The sequence below is a fragment of the Helianthus annuus genome, chromosome 7 (assembly GCF_002127325.2).
Source record: "Helianthus annuus cultivar XRQ/B chromosome 7, HanXRQr2.0-SUNRISE, whole genome shotgun sequence".
Lineage (NCBI taxonomy): Eukaryota > Viridiplantae > Streptophyta > Magnoliopsida > Asterales > Asteraceae > Helianthus > Helianthus annuus.
In genome coordinates this window covers 143699987-143719915 of record NC_035439.2, presented here as the reverse complement: position 1 = coordinate 143719915, position 19929 = coordinate 143699987, and the positions used below count along the sequence as shown (strand labels likewise).

At 37.1% G+C, this 19929-nt stretch overlaps 3 protein-coding genes across 3 annotated transcripts; 2 read left to right on the top strand and 1 right to left on the bottom strand.

Annotated features, from left to right (window-relative positions):
* The first annotated feature begins 1055 nt into the window (after window positions 1-1055).
* Window positions 1056-1469, top strand: LOC110867094. The gene has a single exon (XM_022116231.2). It carries the CDS (start codon window positions 1056-1058, stop codon window positions 1467-1469), a length of 414 nt encoding a protein of 137 aa, XP_021971923.2.
* A 3088-nt stretch (window positions 1470-4557) lies between these two features.
* LOC110868990 (non-classical arabinogalactan protein 30) lies at window positions 4558-5231 on the top strand. Its single transcript, XM_022118274.2, has one exon. It carries the CDS (start codon window positions 4610-4612, stop codon window positions 5126-5128), a length of 519 nt encoding a protein of 172 aa, XP_021973966.1. The 5' UTR covers window positions 4558-4609; the 3' UTR covers window positions 5129-5231.
* Window positions 5232-7913: 2682 nt separating this feature from the next.
* LOC110868991 (50S ribosomal protein L11, chloroplastic) lies at window positions 7914-11946 on the bottom strand. The gene is made up of 4 exons (XM_022118275.2): window positions 11676-11946; window positions 9807-9979; window positions 9638-9701; window positions 7914-8321 (listed from the first exon to the last, which is right to left on the bottom strand). Exons 1-4 carry the CDS (start codon window positions 11902-11904, stop codon window positions 8113-8115), a joined length of 675 nt encoding a protein of 224 aa, XP_021973967.1. The 5' UTR covers window positions 11905-11946; the 3' UTR covers window positions 7914-8112.
* Between the last annotated feature and the right edge of the window lie 7983 nt (window positions 11947-19929).

Genomic DNA, 19929 nt, shown 5'->3' with positions numbered 1-19929 from the left:
GGTAATCATGAGGGGAGAGAAGATTTGTCGGTTGATGTTCCTGGTCCCCATTTGAAGTCTGCTGGGGTGGGGCCCGAGGTTGCTGGGGTTTTTATTAGTGGATCAGGTGAGAAAGTGGGCCGGCCCAGAAGGAGACATAAGTTGGGAGATAGAGCTTCGAGACCTCAAGCCCAAGCGCTGAATATTAGCCCACCGGTGGATTCAAGACCCAAGAAAAGGTCTAGGGCCCTAGTTGATGACGAAACCCTTGGTTTTGGTTTTGTGGGTTTTACCTCTAGATTGAATCGCTCTCCCCTGGATCTTAACTCTCAGGCTCAGTCTTCGGACACTTTGGCAGACGATTCGCTAGCTCCGGGGTGCCAAAGCAAGGGTTTGAATGAGGAGATACGGGTTTCAGGTAATGCAGCGGAGAAAGAGATTGAAGACACCATCAATATCGGTGTTCAGTTGGGAGTTGAATTCGGTCAGATGCGGGAGCAGGCCAGTAAAGTCATGGGTTCCTCAGGTATTAATGTGGTGGAGTCATGAATTTCTTATCGTTTAATATTCGTGGGATTGGGGGTATGGAAAAACAAAGATGGGTCAAGAATTTGAAATCCAAACACGGGATCTCTTTTATGGCTTTTCAAGAGACGAAAGTTTCTTCTGTCAATGCGGATGTGGTTGCGGGATTCTGGGGTAGCAGGTCGTTTGGTTTCGAGAGTGTTGATTCTGTTGGGTTATCTGGGGGTTTATTGTGTATTTGGGACTCGTCTATTTTTCGGCTTTCTGGTGTGGTTAAGAATAGGAATTTCCTTCAGATCACTGGTCAACTGTCAGGTAGTGGTTTGATGCTGAGTTTCATCAATGTGTACGCTCCCCAGAGTGTTGTGGCGAAAAAAGCTCTGTGGGACGATCTTACTCAGGTTATATTGGGTTGGAATGGGCTGTGTGTTTTGACGGGCGATTTCAATGCGGTGAGGTATCGGGAGGAGAGAAAGAATTGCTCTTTCAAAGCGCTCTGTGCCTCCAACTTTAACGGTTTCATTTTTGATGCGGGGCTTATTGAGTATAATATGAGAGGCAAAAAATTCACTTTCTCATCGCCGAACGGAAGGAAACATAGCAAGCTTGACAGATTCCTTGTTAATACAGGGTTCTTTAGTTCCTGGCCTGAAGCGTGTGTGGAGGCGGTTTCGTCGTTCCTTTCGGACCATAGCCCGATTATTTTGAAGACAGAGTTAGCAAATTTTGGGCCTAAACCTTTCCGGTTGTTTGACTCGTGGTATGATAAATCGGGTTTTAAGGATGTGGTGGTCTCGGCTTTGTTGAAGGATCCTGGGGTCTCAGGTCCTCCGGACATCCGCCTCATGAAAAAATTGGGTGTTCTTAGAGCTGATGTTAGAGTTTGGAGGGATGAGATGTTGAAAAAGAATTCGGAAGATGTGTCGGCTGCCTTGGCGGATCATGAAAAAATTGGGTGTTCTTAGAGCTGATGTTAGAGTTTGGAGGGATGAGATGTTGAAAAAGAATTCGGAAGATGTGTCGGCTGCCTTGGCGGATCTCGAAGATATTCAGGATATTTTGTCGAGTAGGAATCTTACCGAAGAGGAGGAGTGGATTCTTATTGAAAGTAAAAAAGTTTTAAAGGAGGAAGAAGAGCGAAAAACCAGTGACCTTAGACAAAGATCGAGAGTTAAGTGGGTCAAGGACGGAGATGAGAACTCGAAATTCTTCCACGCTATGATCAACTGCAGGAAAGCTTCCAATTCTATTCACGGGTTAGAGGTTAATGGTTCTTGGGTGTCTAAACCGTCGCTTATCAAAAAGGAAGTCTATAGGTTCTTCAAATCAAAATTCGTGGAGGAATGGGTCAATCGGCCACGTCTTGTTTGTGAAGATATAGGTAAGATCTCGTATGATGAATCATCGATGTTGGTTGCTCGTTTCAGTAAGGAAGAAATTAAAAATGCGGTATTTGAATGTGGCGATGATAAGGCTCCGGGTCCAGACGGCATTAATTTTCGTTTCATCAAGCGGTTCTGGAATTTCTTTGAAAATGACTTGGTTAGTATAATGGCTGATTTTCATTCCAACGGAATTATAAACACGGGGTGCGGTTCTTCCTTTATAGCTTTTTTTTCAACTCTAACATCGTGCTTGATGGTTTTCAAGGGAATTTCTCTCCCGAACGGGGGTCCGATCGTTTCTCATTTGTTTTATGCCGACGACGCGATTTTAATGGGGGTTTGGGACACCGAGAATATCAAGAATTTGGTTAGAATTCTCAAATGCTTCTACGTGTGCTCGGGCCTTAGAATTAATTTAAATAAGTCGAATTTGGTGGGGGTAGGGGTGCAGCCGATTGAAGTTGAAAGCATGGCGGAATTTGTTGGCTGCAAAGTGGATTCGTTCCCGTTTAAATTTCTGGGTCTCCGTGTGGGGGCTAACATGAATCGGACAATAAATTGGCAACCAGTGGTCGATGTTTTTGAAAAGCGTCTTGCGCTCTGGAAGGCTTCGCTCCTGTCGATTGGTGGTAGAGTCGTTCTAATCCGCTCGGTGCTAGAAAGTCTCCCGTGCTATTATTTTTCTCTGTATCGAGCCCCCGTCAAGGTTATTCATGATCTAGAGGCTCTTATCAGAAAATTCCTTTGGGGAGGAAATTCGGAGGTGAAGAAAGTCCATTGGGTAGCTTGGGAAAGGGTCGCTTCGCCGGTTAACATGGGCGGTTTGGGTCTTCAGAATCTCAAAGACATCAACACGGCTCTTTTGTCTAAATGGGGGTGGAGATTCAAGAACGAGCAAGGCAGTTTGTGGGTTAAGGTTATTAGCGCTCTTCACGACGGTAAGTCGGATTGGGATTTTCTTCCAGTTAAAAAGGTGTACGGTGGGGTTTGGAGTATCATTGCATCAGTCTTGAAACGTCCGTTGTTCGACAATGTTCCGTTGCGGAGCTTATGTAAGGGAGTGGTGGGAAAAGGAGACAGTATTCTTTTTTGGCTTGACCCATGGATTGACGATGTTCCATTAAAAGAAAAATTCCCTGCTCTGTTCAAGATAGAGGTGGTGAAAAATTGTAACGTCTTAGATCGTCTCGGTGGCGAAGGCCTTTGGCTCTGGAGACACGATCCAGACTCCATCGAAGAGATGGTTGAGTGGGAGTCGCTTAGGGCGGCTGTGTCTGCTGTCACACTTTCGGCTGGGTCCGATAGATGGAAATGGCTCGGTTCCGGTTCGGGTGAGTTCTCGGTGGCAGCGGTGAAACGATCCATAGTGTCCAGCCGTGATTTCAGCAATCGATACGTTATGAAGTGGAGTAAATGGGTTCCAAAGAAGTGCAACATTTTCGCGTGGCGTGCGGAGATGAATAGGATTCCTACGGTGGAGGCTCTTGAAAAAAGAGGTATGTTTTTGTTTGACGATGGGTGTAAATTCTGTAATGAAGGCCTGGATTCGGTGACCCACATATTCACGGCTTGTCCCCTTGCTTTGGGTGTGTGGGAGAGGATTAGTTTTTGGTGTAGGATTCCGAGGTTTTTTATCTTTTCGTTTAAAGACCTGGTCGAGATTCATAAGTCCGGTATAAGAAGGTCGGTGGAGCGGAAAGCCATTCACGGTATCATTCTCTCCGCGTGTTGGATGCTTTGGAAGGCTAGAAACAACTTGAGGTTTAACGACAAAAAAAGTAGCATTGAAGAAGTGTTTAGTGAGATTATGGTAGTTAGTTTCTATTGGTTTAAATATAGGGTCAAGAAAGGTAGTTTTGATTGGGGAGATTGGTGTAAATTTGTGAATATGTAAGTTTTGTTTTGTTTGTCCGTCCCGGTTTTCGGGTTCGGCTTTTTAATGAAGTTAGCCTTTAAAAAAAAAAAAAAAAAATCACTTATTCACTTTATTCATTTATAACTGAAACACCATTATAATATCGAAAAACAAAATTGTCAAACGACTAATATTCCCCCAAACATAATCTAGAGCAACCAATGGAATCTTCAAGTATATTAAACAAAACAAAATAAAACTAAATAATGGCTTTCACGTTGCCTTGGTACTTAATAATAAACATTAAAATTAAAAATATTATACAAATCCAGTTTTCGAAGGTACATTGTCGCCACCACGTTCATATAATGATATAATATCAATCCAAAATTCACCTTTGTATATTTTGTTTTGAGTTAAATGTCATTTTAGTCCCTGTAGTTTGGGTAATTTTGTCAGTTTAGTCCAAAGGTTTTATTTTTCGCCTGTGGGTTTAAAAAAGTTTCACTGTTGCCATTTTAGTCCACTGGGTTAACATTTTATATAGCCAAATTGCTCTTCTAATTCACAGAATTACATATAAAATGACCGAATTGCTCTTCTCGTTAACAGAAAAATTGGATGAAGTTAACCCAGTGAACTAAAATGGCAACGGTGAAACCTTTTTGGACCCACATACGAAAAATGAAACCTTTGGACTAAACTGGCAAAATGACCCAAACCACAGGGACTAAAATGGCATTCAACTCTTTTGCTTTCCATTAACATCAGAAAACTATATATAGTGTTACATTTCTCAATAATCTTCACCCCACAAACAACTTCTATACTTGTTACCTTTTGAGTCAAACAACACTCAACAAAAATGGCAAGCAAACAATGCACCATCATCATCACCATCCTCTGCCTATTAGCCGCCGCTACGGCCCACGATACACCCGCCAAACAAGACAAAACCGCCACTGTGGTTGTCGAAGGAAAGGTGTACTGCCAAAGTTGTAAATACTTCGGCTCTTGGTCTCTAACCGACGCTGAGCCAATCCCGGCTGCCAAAGTTAGTGTCATATGCAAAAACCACAAAAAACGAGTGAGCTATTATAACGCGTTTGAGACCGACACAAATGGTTACTTTTACGCTGAACTCAAAGATTTCAAGATGACCCATTATTTATTGGACCATCCTCTTCATTCTTGCCATGTGAAACTTGTGTCATCTCCTCTTGAATCATGCAATCTTTTGTCTAATGTTAATAATGGTATTAATGGTTCGCCTTTAAGATTTGAGAACAAGGTGGTGTATGGAAAGGATTATGAAGCGGTTGTGTATGGGTCTGGACCATTGGCGTTTCGTCCTACTAATTGTGATCCGGAAACAACTCACTAAGCGTGTTATCGTTCTAATGTGTTTGATTTTATGACTATGGTATTTTTGTATGAATTGACCTTGATATAATATCTTCAATGAACTAATGCAGTTTTTTGCCTAACAGTGTATTATGTTTTTCCTGCATTTAGACTACACAATGTTCTTGATGAAATGAAAGAAAACATTTAGCATACTAAACAGTTAACAAACATGCAATGTAAGTTATTTAGTGAAGTTCATAGTTGTCAATAGCGAATAGCTGACCATAGCGTCAGGCCGCCTTATATGTTACGTAGAGATAACGACGAAATAGTGTCGGCTATTTCATATTTGTGATAAAGGGGTAGAAAAAAATAAAATAAATAATAAAACCTATATTTAACACACCGATTATGTATAAAAGTGCTAAAATACGCTAAAATATGCTATCACTAATCATCTAAAAGATTAAAAAAAAATCCGCTATTTATCGCTATAGGGTAGGGGTGTGAATTTCTGACACGACCCGAACCTAACACGAAATTCGCAGGTTTGGGTTTAGTCTAAACGGGTTCGGATTAGTTTCAGGTTGAACCCGCCAACCCGTTTAGCTAAACAGGTCGGGTTGGCGGGGTGACCCGTTTAACCCATTTTTATACAATATTATATTTTTTTACAATATGTTTTATGTTATAAATTAAATTTGGTGTGTATTTTATGCTATATTTATAACTTAAAAATAGGAATTGACATAAGATTTTATGATTTTAATGTAATTTTATTATCTAATTTGTGTTTTTTTTGTAATAGATGTTAATTTTAATATATTAAGATGATGAAAAAAATAAAAAAATTCGGGTTGAACAGGTTGGGTTCGAGTCAACCTGTGAATATTCGGGTCAGGTTCGGGTTCATATATATGAAACGATTTTCGGGTTCGGGTCGGGTTGAACACGTCAACCCGCGAACACAACCCGTTTAGCACCCCTACTATAGGGTCTCTAGCAACTTCACATATACGCTACACTATTCACTACACAATATATTTGAAATCATTTTTTCGCTGTACGGTTTTCATTTGATGGTTCAACCCTGCAGACTGAGTCATTAACCACCTTGAAGTCATCTACATTGCTATTTTGTGAATTGTACATTTGAAAATGTTCTGGGCCTAAAGGAGCCCGAATCATGCTACTTATTGCATCCATGGCTTCTTTAGTGTTGATAGTGGGCTCCACGAGCCCATGACGGCGAGCATCTTCAGCGTTAGATTTAAAAGTGATTATGTGATGACTGTGGCATGCATAACTTTTTACCCGTCTCAAGATCACGCAGCACCCTCTAAATCGCGGCCGCTCATGAGCTGCTGAAAACTTCACCCGCCAGAAAAGTCCTAACTGATCCATGACGAAACCCGGCTCCATATATCGATTGCAAAGGGGCAACTAGAAGAGATTTTTCGGATATGTCTACTTGTTAACAAATGAGTTATAGTATTTGATGCATTATAGAATGAAGTTGTAACATCAGTTGTACCAATTAACACAAACATAGCCAATGAGGCGTTTTTAGCATCCATTTTTCTCGTTTTATTACGTATTGTGGAGCTCGTTTTTGGCATTTGTTTTTGGATGCACTTCTTGGCTAAGAACTAGAAAATTGGATTAAGGTGGACCCCATTCTACTTTTTAATTATAAAATCTATATAAAGAGAGATGAGTGTTAAAAATAAAAATTAAAACAAAGTGGTGATAGTGGACATATTTTTGGGTATTTCTGGGTTTTTCTTATTGGGTGTTTTAAAAAGGGGGAATTGGCCTGTAATAATCCCAACTAGATCTTATTGGCCATTAATAATCTCATCTCAGAATATTCCTCCCCACCAGTCCCACCTTTCACCTATTTTTCCTACAATGGTCCCATGTTAAAAAAACTTAACGGAGTTTAGCTTTTTTCCAAATTACAAACAAATTTTTTAGGGCTTTTGATCAGAACGATGATACGAGTCCATTTATGTAAAACTTACTTCGAAATGGTGCTCCAAGTGACTTGATTTCGGTTAATTGGAAATTTAAACACCTGAATTGAAGCGTCGTTTTTTATCGTTTGGAGCACCGTTTCGAGGCAAGTTTTAAATCAACGGACTCGTATCGTCGTTCTAATCAAAAGCCCTAAAAAATCTGTTTGTAATTTGGGAAAAAGCTTAACTCCGTTAAGTTTTTTTAACGGGGGACCATTGTAGGAAAAATAGGTGAAAGGTGGGACTGATGGGGGGAATATTCTGAGATGGGATTATTAATGGCCAATAAGGTCTAGGTGGGATTATTACAGCTCAATTCCTCTTCTATTAATTGGTACAACTGATGTTACAACTTCATTCAATAAGGTCTAGGTGGGATTATTACAGGCCAATGAGGCGGCTTTAGCATCCATTTTTCTCGTTTTACTACGTATTGTGGAGCTCGTTTTTTGCATTTGTTTTTGGATGCAGTTCTTGGCTAAGAACTAGAAAATTGGATTAAGGTGGAGCCCATTCTACTTTTTAATTATAAAATATATATAAAGAGAGATGAGTGATAAAAAAAAAGTGGTGACAACGTGGACATATTTTGGGTGTTTCTGGGTTTTTCTTATTAGGCGTTTTAAAGAATTGAGTTTTTTTTTTTTTTTTTTGATGTGGCATGTAACTAGTCATGTTTTTAGGCGTTTTTCTGTTTCCTTATTGTGGATGACCTAAGACTTGATAAAAGCGAAGCGCATTTAAGCACTAAGACTTAATAAATGATAATTCTATAAATATAACATTTATATTAACAAGTATTAAAAATGGGAATTTATATTGGATAAGTAAAGTTAAAACAAGCAAGTCTTTGGTAGTGTCTTTTACATGACAAACATCTCTACACATTCATACCAAAATTTGAAACAAATAGAAACAACATGATAACAAATACAATAATATTTGCATTCAAGATATTGCTACATTACTCATACATGAATCTCATTAGTCAAACAAAAGAGATTTAGAGAATTTGTTTGACTTTGCGTTCAAGAACAGGCGGGTCAATATCGATGCCCATATTAGCCGCCGTTCCTGCTATGATTCTCATTGCTGATTCGATGGTCGTGCAGTTCAAATCCGGCAACTTTTCTGCTGCGATTACACGTAGCTGCTCGATTGTAATTTTCCCCACTTTTTCCCTTTGCGGGTCCTTAGAACCTTTTTCCGCACCTGAAAACACAAAACTAACAAAATCACAACAGAATTTTGTAAAATTATAAAAAAGAAAAATGTCAATTTCGTCCCTGGGTTTGGCCAGTTTTGCGACTTTCGTCCAAAGGTTTGTTTTTCCGTATCTGGATCCAAAAGGTTTGAAATCTTGCCATTTTCATCCGGCTCGTTAACTCCTTCCGTTTTTCTCTGTTAAGTCAGAGGTATTTCTGTCTTTTTTGCTAACTTAAAAAAGGCAATTTGGTCTTTTTCACTTTATGTAAAAAGACCGAATACCATGAAGAAGACCAGATTGCCCGTTAAGTCATAGTTGTTAATGGCGAATAGCGATACACTAGAAAAAAAAAAAACTTATACGTATATTATATCAAAATACCCTCGTATATACGCTATTTTACTTGTATATTTAACAAAAACCTAAAATCCAACTTTTTTTAATTGCTATTTATATTAAAAAAAAAATTAAAGGTCACTGCCATCGCTATCTATCACTACAGAGAGGCTATAGCGAGACTAGACCTATATGCTACGCTATTTGCTATAGCGAGAGTAGCGACAGCTATTGACAACTATGCGTTAAGTTAATAAAGAAGATGGAAATATCCCAGACTTAACGGAGAAAAACGGATGGAGTTAACGAGCAGGATGAAAATAGCAAGATTTCAAACCTTTTGGATCCAGATGCGCGGAAAAACAAACCTTTAGACGAAATTCGCAAAACTGGCCAAACCGCAGGGACGAAAATGGCATTTTACTCATTATAAAAAGGTACCCACTTATTCATCAAAACTAACAAAATCACAACAGAATTTTGTAAAAATATAATAAAGAAAAATGTCATTTTCGTCCCTGAGGTTTGGCCAGTTTTGCGACTTTCGTCCAAAGATTTGTGTTTCCGTATCTGGATTCAAAAGTTAAAAGGGCATTTTCATCCAAATCTTGCCATTTTCATCCGGCACGGTAACTCCATCCGTTTGTTCTCCGTTAAGTCAGAGGTATTTCCATCTTTTTTGCTAACTTAAAAAGGGCAATTCGGTCTTTTTCACTTTCTGTAAAAAGACCGAATATCCATGAAAAAGACCAAATTGCCCGTTAAGTAACAAAGAAGACGGAAATATCCCTGACTTAACGGAGAAAGACTGACGGAGTTAACGAGCAGGATGAAAATAGCAAGATTTCAAACCGTTTGGATCCAGATGCCGAAAAACAAACCTTTAGACGAAATTCGCAAAACTAGCCAAACCGCAGGGACGAAAATGGCATTTTACTCGTCATAAAAAGGTACCAAATCTAACCCTATATCGAAATCATGATACCTGCAGCTTTAAGAAGCAGAACCGAAGCAGGAGGCGTCTTCAACACAAACGTAAAACTCTTATCCTGCAAATTTAAACAACCACGTAACAATTATAAACAAACAAAATTCAAAAACGAAACCCCTAAAGACGAAACTGAGATGATTCGATGAAGGAGATAAAAACTGACATCATAAACGGTGATTTCGACGGGGATAATATAACCGGCTTTATCGGCAGTCCTGGCATTATAATCTTTACAAAAAGCCATAATGTTGACTCCCTTTGAACCCAACGCGGGCCCAACCGGTGGGGCCGGTGTGGCCTTTCCGGCTTCCAGCGCCAGCTTAATCATTCCGGTCACTGTACGATCACACACATTACATCAAAATTTTGTTGGAACATCAAGCCCCGAAGACCGAAGTCAAACACAAAACACATGATATGAACAAACTCGTATTATAAACCGAAACACACAAATTACAACAGTCCTAACCGTCTATCATTATAATTTTATATTAACCTCGTACTATTTCAACCCAACTCAAACTCTATTTAAATAATTAAAGAGTAAATTACGGTTTTGGCCCCTGTGGTTATATCACTTTTACTATATTAGCCCAAAATAAGAATTTTTAACATATCTGCCCCCATGGTCTCTATAACTAACCATTTTGGCCCCCAAGGTCTCTATAACTAACCATTTTGGCCCCGATGATCTCTAGACTTAGGGGCCAAGTTATATAGACGATGGGGGCAGATATGTTAAAAATTCTTATTTTGAGCTAATATAGTAAAAGTGATATAATCACAGGGACCAAAAACGTAATTTACTCATAATTAAATAAACTATGCAGAAAAACATACATTACATCAACATTATGTTAGAAAATTTTGCCCCAAAGTCTAACAAAAAACACACTATATGCACTAACTCGTTCGCCTCTTTTATTATAAACCAAAGCACACAAATTACAACAGCTCGAACCATCTATTAATTATAAAAACCTTGTATCGTTCCTAACCCAATAAACATAAACCATTAAATAATATAACAATAATCATCTAGACCTAACAACTCATTAAACCAAACAAATACTAACTTGATCTTCAACCCATTTGAATTCGTGTAACAAACATTATGAACGAAATCGTCGACTCTTTTATTATAAACCAGAGCACACAATTTACAACATCTATTTATACGAACCTCGTACTATTCCTAACCCATTTCAAACTCTATTTAAATAAGGCGAATTGAAAATAAATAATCCCACCTAACTCAATTTGGCCGATAACAATCCTAAGTCAGTTATTGGCCGATAATAATCTGAACTGGTCAATTTTTTTTTGTAAAATAGTCCGCCGTTAAAATAGCTTGACGGAGTTAAATTTTTTTCCGAATGACAAACCGATGATTTAGGGCTTTTGATCAGAACGAGGATACGAGTCGATTGATGTAAAACTTGCCTCGAAATTGTGCTCGAAATGGCTTGATTTTTGTTAATTGGAAGTTTAAACACCCGAATTGAAGCACCATTTTCGTGGGTTGGGGCAGTATTTCGAGGTAAGTTTTACTTTTACATCAATCGACTCGTACCCTCGTTCTGATCAAAAGCCCTAAATCATCGGTTTGTAATTCGGAAAAAAACTTAACTCCGTTAAGCTATTTTAACGGCGGACTATTTTACAAAAAAAAAAATGACCAGTTCGGATTATTATCAGTCAATAAATGAATAAATGACTTGGGATTATTATCGGCCAAATTGAGGTAGGTGGGATTATTTATTTCCAATTTGCCTTAAAATAACTAAATAAACATAAACATAACCCATTAAATAAATAAAAATACCAATAATTATCTACACCTAACAACTGGATAATTAACCCGAAACTAACTTGTAAAGAATATGTTAACTAGGAACTACAAGAGGTATTCATACAATGTGGATATTTACATAATCTACCCCATACTATAAGCCTATAACTAATTATAGCGTGTCTAATAACCACAAACTTTGATGTAAAGAAATGATAACTGTTGAGTGTTGTTAAGTACCTTTTTTGGCTTTGCCAGCAGGTTTAGGAGGAGCCATGGCTCTGACAGTAAGAGGTCTGGGAGTTGCAGAGCATGATTGTTTCTGGTTGCAACGGAATTGAAGAGAGATGTTTGAGTTTGATGATAAAGGGATTGATGATAGGAAAGATGATGAGAGGTTTGGTGACTGACTTTGCTTGGAAAGATGAGGAGATTTTGGGTGGAAGAATGTGGATAGAGAAGAAGCCATTTGTTCTCAGTTTCGAATGCAAAATGGGGAAGAAGATGATTCATGATTTGTGATGAGATTTGGTACCTTATCTGGCTGAAGTTGGAATGGACTGGACTACTTTGGGCCCAATTTTATACAAGGGCCTGAGCCTGAGTTTTGTGGCCCAACTTGAATGCTGCTACCCTCAAAATGAATAATTATTTTGATTTAGAAAATACAATGTTAAAGTTTTTTTATTTTTTTATTATTTTTTTTTTTGTGGGGGGGGGGGGGGGGGGGGGGGGTTACCAAAATAGGGATGAGACAAATTGAACATGCAGGGTTGATTGGGTTGGCCAAGCCAAACGTTATTCATGGTTTTATGAGCGTGTGATGGTTTAGCGGTTTTAAAAAAAATGTTTTTTTTAAAGCATAACTTTGTAGTATATTTAAAGGGTGTTAATATTCACACACTTTTTCCCTTTGTCTTTCTATATATACATATATAGCGCGATAGATTGAAAAGAGGTGTACGAATAAGATAATAGGGTGTGGGAATAAGATAACCATTTTTAATGGTAGAGGTTGTTAATATGACTATATATTCCTAAAATTAAAAACAACTAAATAATAAATCCCTAATAGCCAATTTCGTTTACATGTTTGGTTTCAAATTACATGCCGTAAGCTATCAAACCGTTAGAGCTAAATCGTATATATATTTTAAACCAACTTACTTTTTTAGGTTTTGTCAGTTTCTACACTTAATGAACACCCTAATTGAGAACGATGAATAAAATCGTGAAAGTGTGTGTCAGCTATTACGCGATCATCATATTATGTTGTTTAAAGGATTAGTTTTCAAGTTTATTTATTTGTTTGTTTATTAAAATTATCATAAAATGTTAGCAAAATCGACGAGTGAATAACTAACCAAAGTGTAGTTTTTTATAAGGTTAGTTAGGTTGACATGTAAAAAAGCTTTTTCTTCTTTAAGTTTTGAAGTAATTACTATATGATTATACGATATAATGTGCTTTTTATGAAACTGGTTAAGGATGCTTTATGTATTAATTAGTATATATAGTTTTGGTGGTTTCTTAATATTTTAAATGATACATTGATACTTATGAGACTACTTATGACTTACTAATGTTCTCAATTTTGTCACATTAATTATCAGTCGTTTATTAAACTATTTAATTATTTATAGAAAATGTCATGAGATTACTTGGAGAACATATCCTATTTTTTATTGCGATATGATTTATACGTAACATCTTATTGATACATAATAATTTTGATACGTATAGCCATATAGGGGATGGTTCAAATGAAAACCACTTTTATTATGAAAACTCGAAAACTAACTAAAAAAAGTCAAAAAAACACACAAATTTTTTTTTTCAATTTTTTTTATAAAAATCGCTGGTTTTTATATACAAAAAAAAAATTTTTTTTTTTTGAAAATTTTTTTTTGTTTATATAAAAAAAACCTGCGAAATTTGGTTTGCAAAAAAAAAAAATAATAATAATTGTTTGTTTTTTTTGGCTTTTTTTAATTAGTTTTCGAGTTTTTAGAATAACTAGTGGTTTTTATTTGAACATTCCCCTAGCCATATATATGAATAATTATTTTTTCCATGTATATAAATTCAGGAAAGGATAAAGAAGTTCTACGTGCCAAAAGATATAATATTATCCCTTTATGTTTTCAGCCATATGTAACTCGTTTTAATTTCAGACGCCGTCCAAAATACAAAACAAATGTATAATTATGTAACGTCAATAATCTATTGCACATAAATTTAAAAATGAGAATCTGAGAATTTAACTTTTAACTTTATTTTCATTCACGTGGGCAATGAAAATTTGTAATAACAATTTACTCGTATGTAAAATTTTGAAATACACATTTGATAACTATACTTTCAGTAAGAGAAAAAATGCCCAATAGTCCCTATAGTTTGGTGAAATTTCACCTTTAGTCCCCAGCTTTTCAGAATTATACTCTTAGTCCCTGGGGTTTGACAAATAAATTCCAGTTCCGAAACCCATTTTTGCACCCCCCCACCCCCCGGCGCGCGTGCACGGGTAGGACTTGTGGTAAAACAGCTTCAAAGGCTCAGTCAACGTTTTTCCTTATAAGTAGTTCCGAAACCCATTTTGTTCCACTCCAATGTGGGACAAGGTGAATTACCAATTGAGACTTTCATTCACACCAAACTTCTAGCAAAAAGTTGGTTACGGACCAGCTAATGGGGGCTTTAATGGAGTAATTGGCCTATTAAGTGTTAAAGTTGACTTTTTAGAAATTTAAAGGCTAAAGGAAAAAGTCGCAACCCAAAAATTTTTTACTTCTTTATGAGTTCGTACAACTCCCCAACTCTTTAACTAGTGTATTTATCAATAGACATGAATCAAACACAAGAAGTACCCAAACATTGTTACGAACCCCATTTTTATAGATCAAAAAGATATAAGCGATGCAAGCATATAAACTCGTTTTTAGAAGACGAGGAATAAGATACACAGCACGATAAAGAGGCACCTATCAACATCCTCAAGCATTACCAGATTTGCATAAGTAGCCCCTCGTCATTTTTCTTATTCTACAATAAGGAAAGATATTATAAGAAATAAATTAAACAAAATAACAGTGAAATAACTAACAATTGAATTAAAAAAAAAAAAAAAAAAACTATTTGGCTTCTTTTATAGTATTAATGATCAAGTATGAAGTAACTTGGTGAGACTTGTATGATTGTACCATTCAAAATTTGTTTAGATGGTGTTATGTTGATGAATTGGTGAAACATGTCTTGTTTTAACTATGTGGTGCATACAACAAGATAAATGTACGTTTGGGGTGATTGATGTAATCGTTGGTAAATCATGGTGGGTGAAATTAAAACATATCCTTGTGAAGTTGTGAGATAAGGAGCATATCCAGAAATTAATTTGGTGACCTTTTAAGTTAATAAACTTCCAAGGGTGAACTAAAGAAAATGGTGAAATGGGATCTAAGTATGATGTGACTTAAGATTTTGATTGATGATCGTATTGACCGCTAAGTAAAATTACATATATTTTAAGTTGATTATACGCATTTGATGATGAATCATGGTGAAATTAATGGTTATATGACATAATATCCGTTATATAAATGTTAATTTGTGGTATACACATGTGTGTTATAATAGGAAATACCTATGAGACTACCGTCAACAAATTACCGCAGGACGTAACACATGGTACGCCACCTAGCGTACCATACGTTGGGTGTACGCCCAATCTAGCTATTCTACTCTATACATTTGCTTGGAATGATGGTGCATACCATACATTGAAACATATGGCCACAGACGTGTCTTGGTGAACATGATTTTAGGGGTTTTAAATAACGTGTTTGCAGGTATTGATAATCGGGGACAAACCACAGGATGTAGTGATGTACGTACTAATTTAGCATTGCTACTAGTGTTTTAAGTGTTGTTTTTCAAGTCAATCACCGTAATGGGAGTACTAGGAAGTAGGACGAGCCTTGGTTTGAAATCATGGATCAAACTATACTTTTGATAAACCCACTTTTGGTTGTATATTGTTAAACGAGTTTGTGTTATATCTTAATAGGTGTGATACTTACCAAATTAATAACTGGCTTTGTAATAATGTATTATGAATTACATATGTGAATTGCAATCACGAGGGTTCAACTTCTTGTTTTAATAATTAAAATAATAACATAACGAGTTTTGAATAGATTAAGGATGTTAAAGTATATGGAGAAAGAGTGACATGACATTAAATTTATAGATAATGTAGATCAGTTTTGATGATTGTTGTAAAACCTGAGCACATTTGTAAAAAAAAAAAAAAAAAAAGGTTGATGTGTTAAGTTTTTTTTCGTTTTCACATATTCTTCTCCACAATCTTATGTTGCACTCTTAACTATATTTGAAGTTATGTATTTTTAGCTCTTCTCTTAACACATGATATATGATAATATTTAAAGTTGCTTGTTAGTTATCTATCCGTTTTATAATTAAGACAAAATTAAAAACTCAAACAACGATGTTATAACAAAGAAATAATGAATTTTAATAATCCCAACTATTAGTTATTGGCTGACAACGAAAATTTAATTTCTTTTTGTCCTCTTTTCCTTTTCTGTCAGCAAATGTCCATTAGTTTACAATATATGAAAAGGTAGGACCATCACTGGTTATTTTTGAAATTAGAACCGTTGCCGGCTAATGACTAATAGTTAGGATTATTAAAATTCATTATCCCTATAACAAATAAGTCCTAAATTAAGCATAATGGTTAGGTTATGCGGTGTTGGGGACGGCGGAGGGCCGTCGAGCCCCGTGGAGGCACGTCCACACCACCCCCACTGCTTCGTCTCGTCCCCCTCGTCATCTCCAAGACGCCAACGACGGCCCCTCTCTTCCTTATCCAACACACACACACACATACATATATAAAGAGGCTCATCACCACACCCTTGGCCCATCTCTTGGGGCTCACCCCTCACACCCGATGGATGACGTGGCCACTTACGTGGCGGATCATCCTCATAGGACTACCCTCCTCCACAGTCCACATCCACCAACCTTACGTGTATTACGTAACACGAGCTTTGATGTCTATTTATGCTTCTTAAGGTATGGCATGAGCTATCACGTTGTCTTTTGATTAGTCTTTGATGTTTATTTATGTTTCTTGTTTTGAGTTATCACGTTGTCTTTTGATTAGTCTTTGAATTGAATTAATGAAACAATCGATTAAAGATAATAAAATCCGAAAGAAAAGACAATATCGTGAAAATGTTAGATTATACATTTGTAGAGATAACTATTTTTCCCTGCTTACGTTGCGGGACACTAAGCCGGATATTTCTCTCTCGTAACATGTATATTTGTGTTTCGAAAACTTGTACATACTACTCATAACACGATCTTAATAAAATTTAATCGAGTAAACCAATTAAAACAATACACTACTATACATTTGCTAAAAAAAACTAAAAAGATGTAAAGACTATAAAACAGAGGAATTTTTTTTTTCAGGAGAAATGAGCGTGTGTCAGGCAGCCGTCAGACACGAATAAAAATTACACCAAATCAACCAATTAAAAAAACATTACCATAATTTTGTCAAAAAAAAAAAAAAAAACTAAAACGATCGCATGACTGTAATTTTACAATGGAGACAAAACCGTAATTTGACAAGAAGAAAAGCAAAAACGATGGCAAAACTGTAAATTTAAGCCGATGGCAGAATCGTAATTTAGCTGGAAAGAAAAAAAAAACAAAACCAACGGTAAAACTGTATATTTAAACGGGGCAAAATCGTAATTTAGCTGAACCAATAGGGAAGTAAGGACCATATGGTTTTCGAATACCTAGGTTTGGAGGTATCGAATTCAAGTCCCACAGACAGAGAATTAAAGAAATTCGTGTTTAAAAAAACAAGTTCTTGAATAACAATTTGTTTACACCTAAATATCATCTATTCTTATACTTGTAAGAATTTGAGCTATACCAATTTTGTAAGGCACAATTTGTTTCGGGTATGATTTGGGTTTGGGATATGGGTTGTAGGTTTTGGGTTTCTGAAAAAAATGGTGATTGATTTGGTGTGGAATAGTATCCAAAAAAACGGGGAAGCGGTGGTGGCGTTGTCGGATGAGAGGAGGTTGGGATAGTAGGTGGCATCGGATAATACCCAATCTCACTCGTTCGCGAGTCTCTTCGATACCGTTCTTCCTGCTTGTTGTTTGCTAAATTACCATAAAACCGATTGTTGGGGTCCCACACATTTTGGTTGTTGGGAAACATTGTGTGATTGTATAGTTTGTATAAAAATTATGGAGAATAGATGGTAGAAATGGTATGGTTTAGGTAAAAATTGTAGGATATATATAGTGTGAATATTAAAAATTAAAAGTAATTTTATGAAGAGTTAAATGTTTGGTTGGTTCATGTGGTTTGTAAAAATTTCATACTTGGTCCTAGTGGTTTACTAATTACACGCGTGGTCCCAAAAGTTGTCAAAAATGAACTCGATTGGTCCCCTAACCTAACCTCTGTTAAATTTCTCAGTTAAAACACCCCATATATTTGACACGTGAGGGTAGTTTGGTCATTTCCTGGTTCTCCCACCCCACCCCATTATTCTTTCTCAAACCATCACCACCATCTCATCTACTCCACTGAATAACCACCACCACCAACCTCCAAACCACCTCTGTCATCACTTATACCTCCGTTAGCTGGCCACCACCTCTGGTCCTCCACCTCCTACCCGTTTATTTCCATTGCCCCAACTATTTCTACAAACATCACACCCACCACCAATCACCCATCTTTAATCATCCATTGTTCATCAAATACTGAACATTCAACCATCAACCAGTAACAGATCATAGGTTGTTTCTCTTTCTTCTTCAGCAGCAGATCAGACCCACCAAAAGGATTCCCTGAATTTTCAAATTGTAAACCCTTATTTAATCTTTGATATCAAAGTTCATTTTTTACTAATCTTTGCTAATCTTTGTTTCTTGTATAATTAGTTATAAACATAGCTATCTGAGGTTCAGAATCTTAAACTTTACTCATACAAAGAATTAAGAATTGCTACAGATGATTTCCATTGCCCCAACTATTTCTACAAACATCACACCCACCACAAATCACCCATCTTTAATCATCCACTGTTCATCAAATATTGAACATTCAACCAATAAGTCATCCCCGGAGTTCTTATTATCATCTTTACGCATAACACGAAGGTAAATCTCATACCTGTTTATTCAGTTACCCTTGTAAATCGAAACCCCTAGCTTAATACTTGTAATCATGCACTGTCGAAGTGTAAACGAGGTAGGAGGAGGTAGATGTGGAGGACCAGAGGTGGTGGCCGACTATCGGAGGTAGGAGTGGTGACAGAGGTGGTCTAGAGGTTGTCAGTGGTGGTGGTTATTCAGTGGAGGAGGAGATGAGATTATCTAAAGTTTTTATTTTTAGATACTTTTCAGACCTATTGCCAATACTAAGTAGCAGCCAAAAATTTGTATTCATTTTTCATGATATTATGCATGGATCAGATTTATCATGGCGAATTCTTTAGAAAAAAATTGTCTTCCACAATGGAATCTGATAAGTGAGATTTTGAGTAAGTGTTTCCATAATCTTCTTCTGTCCGAAGAAATGATTCATCGAAATAATGAGTCACCATTGATATCGACACATCTGACAAATGTACGGGAGTTCCTCTATGCAATCCTTTTCCTTCTTCTTGCCATATCAGTCAGCCATAAACTTTGGGTTTGTGGATGGAATCCCCCGAGAAGGGTTAAAATGGCAGTTCCTGCTCCGTTCGCAAGAATGAAACTCAAAGGAATTGACGGGGGCCCGCACAAGTGGTGGAGCATGTGGTTTAATTCGATGCAAAGCGAAGAACCTTACCAGGGCTTGACATGCCGCGAATCCTCTTGGAAGAGAGGGGTGCCTTCGGGAACGCGGACACAGGTGGTGCATGGCTGTCGTCAGCTCGTGCCGTAAGGTGTTGGGTTAAGTCCCGCAACGAGCGCAACCCTCGTGTTTAGTTGCCATCATTGAGTTTTTAGAAGGGTTTGGCGTTGCTTATATTTTACAAGAAATGCTTATTTATAAGTTATAAATCTGATCATATTAGAGCTCGCCAGGAAGTACTTGGTACTATAATCTTTGGAGGAAGAATATCGACTCCTGAGTATGCTCCAGAATCTTTTCGGTTGTTCGTTCGAGAACTACGATCTTTAGCTCTGGAACTGAATCATTTTCTTGTATATGAGAAGACTTTCCAGTGGTGGTGGTTTGAGGAAGAAGAAGGGGGTGGGGTGGGAGAACCAGGAAATGACCAAACTACCCTCACGTGCCAAGCAAATGGGGTGTTTTAATTGAGAAATTTAACAGAGGTTAGGTCTGGAGACCAACCGAGTTCATTTTTGACAACTTTTGGGACCACACATGTAATTAGTAAACCACTAGGACCCAGGGCCGACTCAAAATTTTATAA

Bases quoted from the DNA above. Each gene is read 5' to 3' on its own strand.
- LOC110867094 (XM_022116231.2), top strand. From the start codon at position 1,056: ATGAGAGGCAAAAAATTCACTTTCTCATCGCCGAACGGAAGGAAACAT.
- LOC110868990 (XM_022118274.2), top strand. From the start codon at position 4,610: ATGGCAAGCAAACAATGCACCATCATCATCACCATCCTCTGCCTATTA.
- LOC110868991 (XM_022118275.2), bottom strand. From the start codon at position 11,904: ATGGCTTCTTCTCTATCCACATTCTTCCACCCAAAATCTCCTCATCTT. The intron at 9,702-9,806 runs GTCAGTTTTTAT...TTAAATTTGCAG, and splicing joins TCGAAATCACCGTTTATGAT to GATAAGAGTTTTACGTTTGT. The intron at 8,322-9,637 runs GTATCATGATTT...TTGTGTTTTCAG, and splicing joins TCTGCTTCTTAAAGCTGCAG to GTGCGGAAAAAGGTTCTAAG.